Source organism: Phocoena phocoena, chromosome 12 (genome assembly GCF_963924675.1).
Source record: "Phocoena phocoena chromosome 12, mPhoPho1.1, whole genome shotgun sequence".
Lineage (NCBI taxonomy): Eukaryota > Metazoa > Chordata > Mammalia > Artiodactyla > Phocoenidae > Phocoena > Phocoena phocoena.
The window spans coordinates 78,759,383-78,776,589 of NC_089230.1; the positions used below are offsets into that span (position 1 = coordinate 78,759,383).

At 36.1% G+C, this 17,207-nt stretch overlaps 1 protein-coding gene across 7 annotated transcripts in view; it reads right to left on the reverse strand.

Moving 5' to 3' along the window:
* The window catches only part of MYO6 (myosin VI), a 115,057-nt gene that overhangs the window by 6,337 nt on the left and 91,513 nt on the right, over positions 1-17,207 (reverse strand). For 3 of the 7 annotated variants that reach the window (XM_065889167.1, XM_065889166.1, XM_065889165.1), the window contains 7 exons: positions 16,725-16,815; positions 15,867-16,017; positions 14,166-14,374; positions 13,426-13,504; positions 12,435-12,595; positions 3,286-3,389; positions 1,689-1,820 (listed from right to left, as the gene is read on the reverse strand). In XM_065889167.1, the coding sequence (XP_065745239.1) occupies positions 1,689-1,820; positions 3,286-3,389; positions 12,435-12,595; positions 13,426-13,504; positions 14,166-14,374; positions 15,867-16,017; positions 16,725-16,815 (927 nt within the window). Of the gene's footprint in view, positions 1-1,688; positions 1,821-3,285; positions 3,390-7,145; positions 7,185-9,916; positions 9,947-10,351; positions 10,379-12,434; positions 12,596-13,425; positions 13,505-14,165; positions 14,375-15,866; positions 16,018-16,724; positions 16,816-17,207 lie in introns of all 7 variants that reach the window. The other 4 variants (XM_065889162.1, XM_065889160.1, XM_065889161.1 and 1 more) reach the window with 3 other exon arrangements.

Genomic DNA, 17,207 nt, shown 5'->3' on the forward strand with positions numbered 1-17,207 from the left:
CTCCCAGGCTCTAGAGCGCAGGCTCAGTAGTTGTGGCACAAGGGTTTAGTTGCTCCGCGGCATGTGGGATCTTCCCGGACCAGGGATCAAACCCGTGTCCCCTGCACTGGCAGACGGATTCTCAACCACGGCACCACCAGGGAAGTCTTCTTTTTGTTTTAAGAAGTGCAATCATGCAGATATATAAATTCTGAAATAGAACATAATGAAACCCAGTCAGTTCAAGGTCATGATTAGAACATTACAGCTAAAGATTATAGCTAAAAAGAATAGCCCTGGGCTTCCCTGGTGGCGCAGTGGTTGAGAATCCACCTGCCGATGCAGGGGACACGGGTTCACGCCCCGGTCCGGGAAGATCCCACATGCAGCGGAGCGGCTGGGCCCGTGAGCCATGGCCTCTGAGCCTGTGCGTCGGGAGCCTGTGCTCCGCAGTGGGAAGGGCCGCAACAGTGAGAATAGCCCTTTGTCATTTTTACAAAACAAAGCAACTGTGGTAGAAACTTGGTACAGACAGTGAACAGATAATGGAATCATGCTGTCATCTTCATTTCCCAGAGACAAATTTTTAAACTGGAGAAGAGAGTGGTGGTCACAGAAGATCAGTGTTGAGAGGGCCTTCCTCCTGCCATTTCTTAGCTGCAGGCAAGCTCACTGCTCTTGCAAGAGTTATATTCTGACTGAGGACATGGGTGAGCAGTCATTAGCATTCACATCTCTCGTTCTACTAATGATACTTCCCTTCCTCAATCTAATCTTTGCAACACCTTCGAAACACTAAAATTTCACCATTTAATTGACTTTCATCAAACTCTGCTTTATTTGCTAGGAAGGCGGTAACAGAGGCAAAATATAACTGTGAGCTCCTTTTCTAAGTCAGCTGGGGTCACACATGGCTAAGCTATACCACCAAGTGTCGGGAATATACCTCGTTCTAAAAAAAGATATTACATATGCTGTCACCTTGACATTAGCCAGAATTAACCTAACAAATTGTGCCAGTAGCAAGTTGAATAAATGAAATTCCAATGATTGCTTTTAAGACTGAAATTACAACTCATGTCACAGGTATTCTTAATTAATGTTAAAGCTAGTACTTGCTTTTACTAGGTTATGTCCTTTCTGCTCTATTTTCCAATTTCAGGTATACAGCTTTGTCTTTTGTATAACAAAGTAACAAAATTCATTTTTAGGATCTCAGTCAAAAAAGCAAATTTTGGTCTAGGTTAAACTCTGGTCTAAACCAAGGTATTATTTCTCACTCGTATTTTCACAGTTTTATAATATTTGCAGTAAATATTCTTTTTTTCATAGTAATCTTTACATTTACACACATAATCTTTACATATATGTATATATGTGTATGTGGAAAGAATACGTATTTACAGCATTATCATACAACTTCCTCAATATGGACAAGATTATTCTTACCTCCAGAATTTACCTTAACAAGTAAATTCAATACTTTTAAACAAATATGACTTTAAAGATGTATCTAACAGAAATAATACTTTGAAAGATAAGCCATTATGGTTGTGTTAGATTCAGTGGACCCACAGTTCTAAAGTAAGAGAAAATTTATATTGGACAATTTTACTCAAATGCCTTATGTATAGTTACATGTAGTTATATACATATACTTTTTATATACATGTACTTTGGAACATTCAAAAGTACAGATTTGTTTTTACCATAATCAGTAACAGACTTTGGAGCACGTTGCTCTGTTTCAGTATTTCTCTTCTTGTTCTTGGATTTCCAAGCATGATACACTTTTAGTCTCCTATGAAATTCTTCTCTGCAAGCTGCCAGGAGCTCAATATCTATCAATTACACAGAGAGAGTTAAAAAAAAAACAAAAACAGCAACTAACATCGTAATTTAGTTGTCTAGCATAATTATCCTGTGGCCTAAATATATATATTTTTTAACATCTTTATTGGAGTATAACTGCTTTACAATGTTGTGTTAGTTGCTGCTGTACGACAAAGTGAATCAGCTATACATATACATACATCCCCATATCTCTTCCCTCTTGCGTCTCCCTCCCTCCCACCCTCCCTATCCCACCTCTCTAGTGGTCACAAAGCACCGAGCCGATCTCCCTGTGCTAAGCGGCTGCTTCCCACTAGCTATCTATTTTACGTTCGGTAGTGTATATATGTCCATGCCACTCTCACGCTTCGTCCCAGCTTACCCTTCCCCCTCCCCGTGTCCTCAAGTCCATTCTCTACGTCCGCATCTTTATTCTTGTCCTGCCCCTAGGTTCGTCAGAACCTTTTTTTTTTTTTTTTAGGTTCCATATATATGTGTTAGCATACGGTATTTGTTTTTCTCTTTCTGACTTACTTCACTCTGTATGACAGACTCTAGGTCCATCCACCTCACTACAAATAACTCAATTCCCTTTCTTTTTAACATATATATATTTTTAAATGAAGATTTCATTCTTAAATTAACAGTACAAAATCAAAAGTAAACTAATTATTGATAAAGACGAGCACTTCATTGTAATACTATCTTTTACACTTACAGAGCATTTTCTTAAACATTATTACTACGTTATATCTTTCCTCCACGCAAGAACCCTGGACTAAATAGGTCTTCTGTAGATGAAGAACTTGAAAAAGGAAGGTTAAGTCACTTGTCCAAGGTTACAGACCACGACAATAGAATAAGAAGTCACTGTGTTCAAACACAAGCTAGATTTACATGTACCACATTTTTTACATTTGTACTTATGCAGATAAACTCAGTGAAGAGGGAAAGAACATAGTGAGGCGTCCCATACGATTATGACACTTGAAGTCCCAGTTACAGTGTCCTGAATTCAAACACTATGATTTATACGTGAACACAACTGTGTGGGATTCTCTGGATACAGCCTTTTACTCTGTTCTGTTGGAAGAAAAATTGCTTTAAAAGGGACGGACTCCACTGCCATTTTTTTACTTTGTATTCATAGACCAAAACAGTCTGATGTATAGGTATTTAACTATTATGAATAACGTTAAGAGGGTCAGTCATTAATATAGCCCAAACCATAATTCCTCTATGCTTTTCCTCTCTGGTCTATGCAAGAGACGGGCAAAATGAATTTAACTTAATAAGCATGTCTTTCTTTTAGCTTTGTGAACAAACTAGGTCTTCATTTCAAGGTGAGAGTAACAAAGAGAACGACTTAAACTAATTTATATGGAAAAAATGCCCATCCCAATCTAGGTATTTACTTTATATTACCTGACAGCGATAGAGTCTTCCCACTTTTCATCCTCCCCATACACTTACCGCAAGAAGTATTGATGGTATCACGTAGTTCTGCATATTTCCATTTACTAAGATCATGTTTCTTGGTACCAGCAGCTGCCTTGGTGGCCTGTACAGCAGGGCCTCTGTAATTATTACACATTTTTGCATATTTAAACTTAGAAACACGAATGAAATGTTGACTAAACAGGCAAGAAAGTGAACATAAGCTTGAGAACTGGAAATAATTACTGGAAAAACATATCATAATTTTTGTACCTTTGACAGACGAGATTAAGAATGGTGCACTACGGGATGCCCAGGTGGATTAAAATTTTCCAGTGCATCATTCAACAGCCATATTAGATTTTCAATCAGAAATTCTGATTCCAATATTCTAGAGACGTGGACCTCCCCCAGGCTTCAGTTTAAATCTTCTAACTCACGGATATATGAACATCAAGACAATACATTTACACATATTTCTCAAAATCAAAACTACAATGAGGTATTACCTCACGCAAGTCAGAATGGTCATCATCAAAAAGTCTACAAATAATAAATGCTGGAGAGGGTGTGGAGAAAAGGGAACCCTCTTGCACTGTTGGTGGGAATGTAAGTTGGTACAGCCACTATGGAGAACAGTATGGAGGTTCCTTAAAAAACTAAAAATAGAGCTACCGTATGATCCTGCAATCCCACCCCTGGGCATATATTCAGAGAAAACCATAATTTAAAAAGATACATGCACCCCAATGTTCATAGCAGCACTATTTACAATAGCCAAGACAAGGAAGCAACCTAAGTGTCCATCAACAGACGAATGGATAAAGAAGATGTGGTCCATATATACAATGGAATATTACTCGGCCATAAAAAAAGAAGGTAATAATGCCATTTGCAGCAACATGGATGGACCTAAAGATTATCATACGAAGTGAAGTAAGTCAGACAGAGAAAGACAAATAGCATACGATACTGCTTATATGTGGAATCTAAAAGAAATAAAAAGACACAAATGAACTTATTTCCAAAACAGAAAGAGATCACAGACACAGAAAACAAATTTATGGTTACCAAAGGGGAAAGGGGGTGGGGAGGGATAAATTGGGAGGGTGGAATTAACATATACACAGTACTATGTATAGACTAGATAACCAACAATGACCTACTATGTAGCACAGGAACTAAACTCAATATTATGTAATAAGGGAAAAGAATGAGAAAAAGTATGTGCGTGTGTATGTATGTGTGTGTGTGTATGTGTGTGTACGTGTGTGTATATATAACTGAATCGCCATGCTGTACACCTGAAACTTACATGATACCGTAAATCAACTATACTTCAATTGAAAATTTTTTTTAAATCAAAAGAGAACTCCTCAACATACTTTAAGATCATTAGAGGTACATGAAGGGTTTATGAGCCAATCACCTGCAGACTGCTGGAACCTGCAGACGGCCAAGCCCCACCACTCATAATGGCCCACAGACTCTCCCTGGGCATCTGGATGTCTAGAGGTTCCCAGGGGAGTAGCCAAACTACCACCCTCTGCCCGAGTCTTTAGAGACATCCTAAAAGAGCTGCTGGAGCCTGGAAACTCCCGTGACCTTTGAGCTTCTGTGTTAAAAAATACTTAGAAAAGTTCTGTAAGCAGATAAAAACCACACCCTCGTATTTAGTGAGTAATAATATGACAACTAGTAAATTAAAGGAAAAGGCTGCAGGTCATGAGACAGATAACAGAGATTTCAAAGGGCACAAGTGCTTTATCTTGCCCCATGTAGGAGGAACACCTGAGTGGGAAAAGAGGAAAGAAATAAGAAATAAATACATATATTTAAAATATATAAAATAAATAATTTAAAAGTTAAATGGGGTAAGCTTTTTCGTAGCAGTGCTACTGAGCACTTAAGATTTGTTTCTATACACATAAGTTGAAATAATTATTCTAAAAATACAGGGAAAATTTCTTTTCTGTAAAAATGAACATTATTTTTCAGCAAAGGATTACACTTGCCACATAGCAGACACTCAGAATAAGCTGCAAGTGAACTTTTAAGCTCAATGTAACCAAGAAGGAATTTAAATACATCATATTTCAAGCCATGAAAAGAAGACGGCACAATATTAAAAGAACTAAATATTAAAGGACTAAAATATTGCTTCTCGGGTATCACACAAAGCATTTCCCCTTTGTGATCTACCACCTGGAAAGCCTTCCTCTTAAAGAGGGGTGATCATAGTATAATACTGAAAATGAGCTCGTATTTTTCTCAGCATTCTACATTTTGAAAGACAACAGCGATCTTGGCAAGACACAGACACTCAATGAGACTGATGTTATTTAAAAGTGATGCTTGAAAATATGTGCGCTCCCTCCTCAAATAAGGGAAATTATTCCTTCAGCGTTACGCTTAACGATGAAACAAATAAGGTACTTTTGCCTCTTTAAAAGGCCTATTTATGCTTTCCTTTTAGAGAATAATAATAACATACTTCACCCTACATACTTAAAAACTGTTAGACATGATGACTCCTAGTCACTTACAAGCCTGGCTAAAGAATAACGTGCGCCCATTTAGTCCTTCCTGCGTTTTCATGGTTAAAATCTGTTTCAAGTTTACTGCAAAACCTCTTCTTTTCATAAGCTGTGTGACTGGCCATTCTCCATGGAGCTTTTTCTTAATTGCTTTGCTCAGAAAGAGCCAGCTGTGTGTCAGCAAGGTTTCTCTACTACCCTTAACAACAAGTTATGCTTTTAACATTATTCAAATATTCTCTTTTTTGCCTACATCCTGAAACCACCATTCAGTAAACTAACAGAAAAAATTTTTTTCCTTCCTAGCTCTTCTACCAGTCTTTTCTAGAAGAGTAGCTGAAATTATGGGGTTTTGTTATTGTTTTCTTTCCTCCTGAAAGAGAAAGTGAATCTACACAATATGGTTTTATAGACTCTCAGAATATATATGAGATGTTGATATACATAAGGTGTTCTGATACGTTTAAAAATCACACTGAATTCAAACTATTTTTGCTTAAAATATGTTTTTACTATTACTAACTTTTCATTCATATTACGTCAAACAAAAATACACCTGCTAAAAAAAGCATATTCAGCATCGTAAGAAGTATACAAATCCAATTCATTTAAATGCTCCCCCCCCCGAATCTTTGGCGTTATTAAAATAGTAAAATGAAGGTACACCTTCATTTACTGATTATTTAGACTTGTGATAAAGACAATCATGTGAAATACAGAGTAGCAAAACTGACTTTTGATTTTTAAAAATATATTAATTTTAACACTTTCAATTAACTCTGGAACTTCAGAGTTGAAAGTTAAAATGTTATTGATTCATATCCACTTGATAATGGACCAGATCCTGCTGGGAAGATATATTCCTTGGTGGCTCGACTTCTACACCGGTGGTGTTCTGCCCCTGTGCTGTGGTGGACAGGGGCTGCCTGGAGCCCCACCCTTCCTCACGTCCCCTGCAACCAGGTGCAGCGGGCCCAAGGGCAGGAAGGGCTCCCCTACTGAGACTGAACTGGTAGGGGCTCATGGTAAGCCCGACAGTACTACCAACAAGGAATAGCCTCAACCAAAATGCCAATGGTATCCCCATTGAAAAATGCCAATTTAGAGGAAACACTGTTTTTTTTTTTTTTTTACCTTTTTCTATGTTAGTGTGGCCTTGAGGGCACAGTCACTGCCTGAAGGCAGAGTCACATTTCTTGTACCAAAAATTTACATGGAAAGGACAGCGTACTCATATAACAGGTTCTGGTCCAAATATGTAATTTAATTTAAAAAATTAATTAAAAATATTAATTTAAAGTAATTTAAAACATATGATTTTGAGGTGACGCTCATTTCCACAAATTACACTGCACTAACCTACTCAAAATTTCTGACATTTCTTTCGCCATTTGTTCCCTATAAGAAAAATGATAATACAACATAATTAGATGAAAGACAACCATACAAATTACTTAAAAGATCTAAAAGTATAATTAAAATTTATATTTTCAACAGGATTGTTGCTTTATTAACCATACACTATTATTTTACTTCGTAAAAGTCGATAATATACCTTTCAGTATATATAGCCATACAACACAGCAAAATTTTTGTTTAAACCCAGTTAAAGTTACTTGCACTTCATTTCTGCAGTAGAAACTTTTAGATAAAATCTCATGAGAGCCGTGCTTCTGTGATATTTTTATGGATAGAATATAATCAGCATGTTCTAAATGCATACAGGTAACTTGGCAGGATACAGATTCTATTCAAGGATTTTTGCACCAGGGTTGCTTAATAAACATTAATTAGACAAGGTGTAATAGTGGTAAACCAAACGGATCTATTTTACAGTGCCAGAGTTTAAATAAGAGTCTGATATACTCAAAGCTCTAAAATTCTGAATCAAAGCATGCCTAAGAAAATTCAAATGCCTCAAGCACTTGTTAAAGATCTGAGGTGTTCTGACCTTTCAAGGATAAACACTTCCCAATGGCAAAAACTTGCTTTTCTTTTATTACCCAGAAGAGTGTTAACTTTTCTCAAAATTTGCTTAGTTCTGTGAAGTGGAATGTGCATGTCATCATGCTCATCAACTTCATTAGTATTTTATTTTCCTGACCTTTGTGCTCTTCCTTCATAATTAATCATTTTCCCATTCATTCTATTCATCAGACTCTGGTAACCTCAAAATCTTATAAGTCAGCAAAAACCAGAAGAAAAGAAGATGGCTATGTTTGCCTCAGGGCTCAGTTTTCCGGATGCCGGCCAAGAGCTGGCACCCTGATTATAAAGGAGCAAAGGACTCTCTCCGTCCTTGTGAGGAACACTGGCTAAGGTTCAATGCTGACAGAGGTCTAGCCAAGCAAGCACAGTTAGAGAAAAAGTAATCTTTCAAAACTGATGATCAAGGGCAACAAACACAAAGTAAAAAAACACAAATATCATCAAATAAAATCAAACTAATAAGAATTTTCTAACTTCACGTTTCTTTTCCCACAGCAGATTTCAAGGGAATGCACAGCCTTGCAAAGCTCTCTACTCCATAGTCTGTTCATCATATGGAGATTTCATACGCAGATGCCCTCACACCACCCAGCTGGACGGGCAATCTCTACTGATTCAACATCCCACCTGAGCATGTTACTGCTCTAGGAGCTGCACCATATATACTGAATAGAAAAGGCTCCTGCATCCAGGTGTTTTTTTTCCTTCTGATTTTTCCAACCTATATGCAAATGCTCACAGTTTCACCTCAGACATAAGCTGGTTGCTAGGCTTATTTAATTCGAGCTCAAATGGTTAACTATGAAGCAGTGGATGCAACGGCACCCACTCAGAGATAGGTTTCAAAATTTGTGGTGCATTGTGGGAGCAATGATGCTATGAGAGTCCACTGCTGGCATCGGATGAGGTGAGGAGTCAGGGATGCCAAATGTCCTGCACAAGAAGAACTGCCCCACGTCCCATATGACTTTAACATAGCCACCAGACATATAGAGGTGAAACGCACATATACATATAGTTACATGTAAACTATATACACATAGTTATACATAAGTTTTACAGGTAAAACAACCCTTTTTTTGCATGGTTTTAATATTCACAGAATTTCTCTAGGAGTTTCTCCACTGTTGTATAATGGAGAGGACACTGTGTTTAACTCTGTTCAGAACTTTACAAAGGACTGTTCACAATTTCGTGGCATTTAACTGACTGATACAACTGTCTTATATCAATTTGCATTTGTAGCTGCTGCACTCATGGTGATTCTATGTATATGTGAAAACATCTGAGTACCTGACTACATTTCCCTGTAGTTGTGAGCAAGCACTTTCATATTAAATATAATAAAATAAATAATTATAAATTACTGTCCTTTTATTTCTCTTTTACGTGTATTGTTTAGAGAGAATTATTAATGTAGGTTGCATCATTCATAAAGCATTTGTTATTTGGTACTGGGGTCTGACAGAGTTAAGAACCATCATTATAAGGGGTACAGTTGGAGTCCTAAAAGCTATTAAAATTCAGATTTTAAATATATTTCAAAGTTATATACATATAGCACATATGTAAAAATATATGCAAAAATATATTTATGCATATGAAGTATAATTTATATGTATATCCCTATTGCTACTTAGATTCTCTCTCTGTGGGGAGATTTTCATAACAAAAAGATACACGAGCACCAATGTTAGCATTGCGTATATAACTTTAGATTATGAGCTATTTTAGATATTAGCAGAATGAACTATTACATATACGGAAAACTAAGCTATCTGCCATGACTCAAATACTTTAAATATTTTATTTATTCTTATTTATATCTCTACATCTACTTTTATAATGACATAAGTAAGGGATAATTAAAAACACATAAAACAAGATGGGTATTAAAGTTTAAACAAAGTGAGCAGACAGAAAGAAAGAAACCAAATCATAAACTACTGTGATTGAGCACCCAACTCCTAGGAGCAGTAAACATTTTTCCTGGGCAAAATAATAATGATGATGATGATAATGATGTAAAATTTACTTCAATGAGGAAAATGTTCCTCCTAAAAAGTATACACAACCTAATAAAGAAGAAGAAGAAAAAAAGGTTATATGATTAAATCAGTTTTAAAAGGGAAATGACATACGGTGTCATTCTGGGTCCTGCTCCATTAATCCTGTGAAAAGAATACGTATATTTTAGTCAATACCATAACCAATTCTGAACTGTGAAAATCTGGATTGTGCCAAATTTGTATTTCAGTGACTTTGCAAATTGATTTTAAAAACTTTATTATCTCTATTTAATCTATGTATGAGAACACTCAGAATTTTAATGTTTTTAAATCTTCATTACAAACGATTAGAAAAAAATAAAGGCATTCTGTGAAAACGAAAGAGTGACTATATTACATCTAGATTAAAAAACTATTCATGTGAGGTTTGTGTGTTTGTTTTTAATAGAATCTAGATATTACTTTATAATTTAAGGTAGTGTGAAATCATTACTGTGCATCAGGATCATATGTGTAATTGATTGAGATATTTTAAAATATATTACGTATGCAGGAAACAATTCTTACTTAGAAGTTACTGGATGGGAATCCAAGCTGGAAAAGTAACTTGAAATTGTTTTGTAATGTATCACAGAATCCAAGAACATTTTCATGCCATATATTAAGAACAGAGTTACTTAGAGAGGTTCTCACTCATAAATGTGTTAGAAAGAATTCAGTGCTAACAAAGGTAACATAAACATTCAAAAACATTTAGATGTAGCCCATGGAGTAAGATAAAATTATCAAACACAGAAAATCTATAGAGAACATCATATCTACAATGAAGTGCTAATGCTTTTAGTACAGTGTTTAAAAATTAACCTGGCAGTTCAGAAGGGAAGGAGTTTATGGGGACCTGAGGGTCAGCTCTCTTCCCGGAAGACAGCTGGCAGACGGGACCTGAAGGGACAGTCCAGGGAGGGACACCATTCCTAAGGCTGTCCCACAGGAGAACTAAACTAACTCTTCTGCGGTTCAAGTCATAACTGCTTGAGTACCTCCTAATTATTTGGTAGTGGTCCCATTACCTAGTTAATTCTGTTTAACTTAAATCATAGGTAACTCCTCCCTTAAGTTAAAGGTCCTAAATGGTCCACTCTTTCTCTGAGATGACTCACATTGGAAGAAGTGCATCTTTTTGAGGATGAGAAGGAGACCACGTATGAGCCAATATCTTACTCATATTACCTGGAATGACACTGGATAGAGCTACATATTTCAAATGCTTAAACATAGAGTTAAGCCATAAACACCAAGAATGACTCCATTAATGAGTCTCTCCCTAACAAGCTTCAACCATAATAAAGTCAGCTCGGTCAAGTGCAGGACTTCCTCACACACATCAGGGCCACTGCTCGGTCCATTAGGAGCCTGGCCTAGGCCACTAGTCAGTTATCCACAAAGGCTCCGCCAAGCCGCCGGAACACAGGTGGAAGGAACCGAACAGCAGCTGAGCGAAGTCTGCAGTTACAAAAGCCACAGACGAGCAAAAATATCTTAATTATAGTGAAATGTTAATAAAGAACCCACACAGTGAACCCAAACCAAAGAGCTTAACGATTATTATAACACATAGGCATACTCAGTTTATTTAAATGTAACTTTCACATGCAATTCAGACTCCAGAGCTCCCCGATACAATCATTTACTAGAAAAAGTGTGAAGGCAAGTTAACGTACTCTTTCCCTTCCCTATCTCTGTTTTCAGCTAAATGAAACCTAATCACCACCTTGCAATGTGGTGGACCAAGTTTCTTTTCTTTCATAATAGCAACATCTAGTATTTTTTTTGTCATGAACAGTGCTCTGACATTCTGAAAAGCATGGTTACACCCATCTATGTGCCTCTCCATATATACACAATACACCTACACATAAAGGAACTCTACAAACTAGTTTGCTTTGTTTTTACAAATAAATAATAATAGTAACTACTGTTTCTACATTCTGTATTTTTAGAGAATGCATCTGTTATGGTAAAACCTTCCTGCAACTTTTAGTAAGAACTTCCGTGTTCCTCCACACTCCATACTATTTAGAGATAATTCAGAAACGTGAGGAGTCAAAATATTTCAATGTGATTAAGCTTCCTTCTTGGAAAGGGAAATCTGTTTATTCTAAATCACGGGGAAGCTGGGGGGAGCGTGTGTGTACGCGTAAAATTTCTGAAGTGTTAGGGTATATGACATATTTTTAAAATTTGCATTAGGAAAGTAATGAATTCCAACCTCAAAAATATTAAACTGGATTATAACATATTCACTGATTTTTATGCCAGTGTTGAACAGCAGATACTTAGAAATTACTTGTCTACCCTTTATACAATACTCTGATAATTTCTGCGTAAAACTTAAGATATTTTCTTAAACTACTCAAGAACTGAAATATCAACTTTAACTTTCAATAGTTTAACAGTTTGATGAAATCAATAGCTTCATTCACTTGGGTGGTGTAAAAGTGAATATAAATCATTTTTAAATGGCAAATATACCAGGGCCTAAGGAATATGATGACTCTCGCCTACCCTAACGCTGCAAAGAGGCAGGCAGGGAGGTCAAGCGGAAAAGCCCCACCCCCTCCGCCCCCACCTCGCCCCGCGGGCGCGGTACCTGCGCAGCGCCGGGTCCACCTGCGCCTCGTCGCTGATGAGCTCCGCCTCGCTCTGCGCGATCCGCAGCGCCAGCTCCCGGTCTCGGCGCTCCTGCTCCAGGACCGCCTGCTGCTGGGACTCCTCCTCCCGCTGCCGGGCCAGCTGCGCCTCCACCTCCGCCTGCCAGCACAGAAGGCCATGGCGCCCGGGCCTCCCCACTTGTTTACCTGATCATTCCCCTCCCCACGTAAAATCGTTCCATACACTTTTTTTTTTTTTCTAAGAAATACCTACTGTTTAACCAGAAGTCTCTTCTGTATTATGATTAATGCTACCTCGTTCCCCAAACCAAGAGTGCACCATTCTATCACTAGAGTATGAGTCTCCCAAATATCGTATCCTTGGTGTCACCTTAACACCAACACCTACACAGCAGAGGTCAGGAATTTAAAGTGTTGGTTGTGCTCAGGATGAATCAGAAAGCTGAGACAGACAGACACTCAAATAGGGAATCAATTATTCTCAGACATGGACTTTTTAAAAGATGGGGGTAGGGAGACTATCTTAATCCTAACCTATTAATATCAGTATCTACAAAGTTATAAAATAACATTTTTAAAACATTATATAATGTAACTGAATATTGATCTGACTTTCCCCCTGTGAATAATAACCACCTAATACTTATTGAACAAGGCACTGTTCTAAATGCCTTAACACGTGTTAACTCATTTAATGCTCACAATCACTATTTATCTCCATTCCAGAGAGAGAAAACTGTGGCCCACATCGTGACTTGTGCAATGTCACAATTTCTGTCAGTGAGGGGCTGGATTTGAACTCACTTCCCTAGCTCCAAAGTCCCGTCCCATAACCACTTGAGAAACTGCCTTCTGTCTCTAGAATAAAACAATGACAATTTATACCTAGTAAATCAAGATCTTCTGTTTTGTAATTTTGTAGATTTCATTTTGATAGAAATTCAGTCTGATTGCCTACTGAGTACAGACCTGAATACGTTTTTCATCATCTTCCCTTTTCTTTCTCTCTTCCTCTTCTTGCTTTCTCTTTGCTTCCATGTCAAGTTTCCTAACAAAAAGCAGAATGCTCTTCAGAAATTTAATATAAAACAAGAAATCCTTCAGAAGAAAATTTAACTATTAATAAAGGTTACAAAATGGGAAGTCAAATAACCTCCTGGCTATATACATTATCAACTTATTTTGAAAAATAAAATAAAATCTAACTCTACTGACAGCAGTTCTTCAGAAACAAAACAAATACAATTATATTCCATAACCTTTAACATCTTTGGATTAACTTGGTTACCAAGCTACTTGTAAGGTCCTGATCACACTGCTTCTCTCTACTCCTTCTCCAATTAGACAATCTTAGATTCCTTCCGTCTGCCCTACTATGGCAATCTTCCAAAATGCCATCAGTTTTTAAACTGCAGAAAAGAAGTACCTTCTTCCTAGATTATAAAATAATATGAAAGTCATAGTTTTAAAAAGAACTCAAGTAATCCTCAGGTGTAAGAGTTTAACCAAAATTCAGATTATAGTTAGAATCATTTTATGTTATGATTGTAAAATGAGCTTACTTTCTCCATTTTCAAACTTATTCTAAAACTAGTATTTAAGAATACGAATATGACTTTTAAAAATAAGAATATTCATTGACCACCATCAACACAAAGAATTCACTGTCCTGTCGGCTTCTAACTCAAGGCGACAACATAAACCCTTACATCCGCCTTTCCTCCTCCTCCTTTCTTCGACGTTGTTCATCTTCTTCACGTCTTTTCCTTTCTTTTTCCATTTCTTCTTGGATACGCCTCAGCCTTTCTGCTTCCTCTTCCTGCTGCTTTTTTTTCTGTAATGCACTGAGGAGGACCTCTGAGCTTTTAACTAGCGCATCATATTCGTTCTGTATTTGTTCCCTTGTCATCATGGTGGACTTAAAGAAACAAAACAATGGACATGTACTTAAAAAGTTATCTCTTCTGTTGCACAACGATGTGAATATACTCAACACTACTGAACTGTACATTTAACAAATGGTTAAGATGGTAAGTTTAATGGTTTGTGTTTTCACCACAATGAAAAAAAACCCAACATGCACATATACAAAGACTGGAAAAGCTGGTAAGCAGTAAGCCCATTATCTTTTCATACTGTTTAAATATTAAATATTCAAAAAAATTTTTAAAGTTCTCTCTATGCAAAAATATTTGCGTCTATTTCCTATCAATCAAGTAATCAAATATCTAAGGGTATACTGTGCACAGCCTAATACACTGTAATTCAAAGTTATTTTTGAAGGAATGATTAGCTAATTCTGCCAGAGTTTACTACTCTTTAACAACAGTGTTCAAATAATACCTCAGGAATATTTAAAAAATTATCAACTACACCCAAAACTGATGGATGATTTTCTTAAATGTGGCTGGGTTGATTTTAATTGATTTAATACCACATAAATGGGGATGGCTCTTGACAGATTTGCAAAATCAGCTAAGGCTATCCAAAGCATTTTCATTTTTCTCTTGACTTCTTTCTCCATTCTTCCTCCAAGATTCATCATTGTCTACATAAAATGTCTGTAGAAAACATCGTAAAAGTCTCGCTTTGAGGTATTATATCCCACATAATTGCACTGAATCATGAAAGTAGATGAGAAAAACATTAAGATCCTAAAGTACAACAGAAAAAGATATGAAGAGACAGATGGAACATAACTAACAAACAAGCACATAGAAAAAATTTTCAGTCCCACTAGTAATCAAATGGAAATCAAAACCGAAAAAAAGAGGCCCCCTTTTTTTGGCTACAAAATATGGAGGAAAACTGTTACTTCATAACAGTTAAGTAATTTATGATATAGCCTATATGAAGCTAACGGAATAACAGGAATGAGGCACTAACATAAGGAGAGGGATACAAAATTAAATGTACATGATAAGAACTCTGCAAAAATATGTACATATAAACTAAGCTTGAGAGGAATATGCAACAGTGTAATAGTTGAATGTGTTCGTGTGTGTGGGGTAAGGATTTGGGGGTGATTTTCTCCAGATTTTCAATAATATTACATTACTTTTATAGTTTAAAAATTCGTTTCTGAAAGTAGAAAAAGATGAAACAAAATTAATATGCATTAATCCTCTCTCAGTAATGATTCTGCAAAAGCTTACCAACAGAGTATAGTATTTTAGTTAGTATTTTGGAAAAATCTTTCCTAGCAACAGATGAACTGCAAAAAAATTGTCTTCTTTTTTTTTTACTATGAAAATTTTCAAATATAGAGTAAATAATATGTTGAGCATCACTTATCTCTGAGACTCAACATCTGTAACGTTTTGTATCTTTAAAAAAAGGACAATACCAATAACAAAAGGTATTAAAAATGATTTTCAAAGGTCCAAGTCATTTGGATTAAAATTACATACCTTAATTTTGGCCATTAAAGCATCAATAGAAATTTCAAGGTCCTCGACCTGTTTATTCATCTCTGGTTTTCCATCTTTCAATGCACTTACTACTTCGTTAAATTTATCAAGCCGTTTCTTCAGTGTGCCCACCTTAACCAGGCCATCAATGCTGTAAAGATAACAACACTTCATCAGAGTTTAATTTCACCACTGAATGCTGCAGACAGATTTTTCATTTTAATAAAATACCAAACATATTGTTAAACAGAGTATTTCACTTCTGTTTTCATGTCATTCAATAGTCTCTTTTTTTAGATCTTTTGTTGAGGGTAAAAGGAATCATCCAATATGGATGTGAATGACATTAATATGTGTCAGCAAGACTTAAGCCTTCTATACTTGCACTGAAAAATTTGAGAATTCAAATTACAGAAAAACTTAAAAGAGGAGAATCAAGTAAGAAGTAGAGACTAAACTGACAGTGAGACAATATAATTCCTACAGGTAATCTTGAAAATTATGGTCAAAATATTAATGAGATGTTTTTAAAAACAATGTCAATTTGACATTTATCAATAAACTGAAGTCACTAAAATAATCAGAATAAAACAGCTTCTTTCAACCTTTTACAGCGTTTACATTTTTCTAAGCTACTTCAAATCCTTTTATAGAATGAGGCAAGTAATGAATTAATGAAGCAATTAATTAACTAATGTCCAATAAATAACATGAATAACAGACTAATACATCTTTTACAAAGAACATGAGAAAAAAGGAAACTCTGTGAGTATGCAAACTGCTCTTCATTATGACTTTATGCCATGTTATATTAGGGTAAATAGGTTTTTTGGATTCTTTAGGCTCTATTCATCTTACCGAGGTTTGTGTCGTCTTTTGCAAAGCCACATTCGAACAGTTTTCTGCATTTTAATGCAAGCTTCAGCTCGATATTTTATTTTGTTTTTCACTATGTGTAAGAGGAAAATATAATGACAGAAAATTATTTACTTTAAATCAGACATACAGGATTTTTAAAAACCATTCATTTCCACAAAGCAATTCTCAAGAACACAAAATCTTGATGAACATATTATATCAGACATCAAAACTGGCAAGTTTAACATTTCTTTAGTTCTTTATACTTCTTAAAATAAAAAGCATATCATGTATATGGCTAGGTGTACATTTTAAATATATTATCTCCTCGTTACGCTACATGAATGCGTCCCAAATTGTCTTAGGTAATACTGGTCTAGGAAATGTTAACAGGCGTGTCTTGAAAAAAGGATTCACCTGTCAAATGAACTCAGGAAAAGCTATGCGCTACACCTCCTTCTGGAGATTCACAATGAACATACT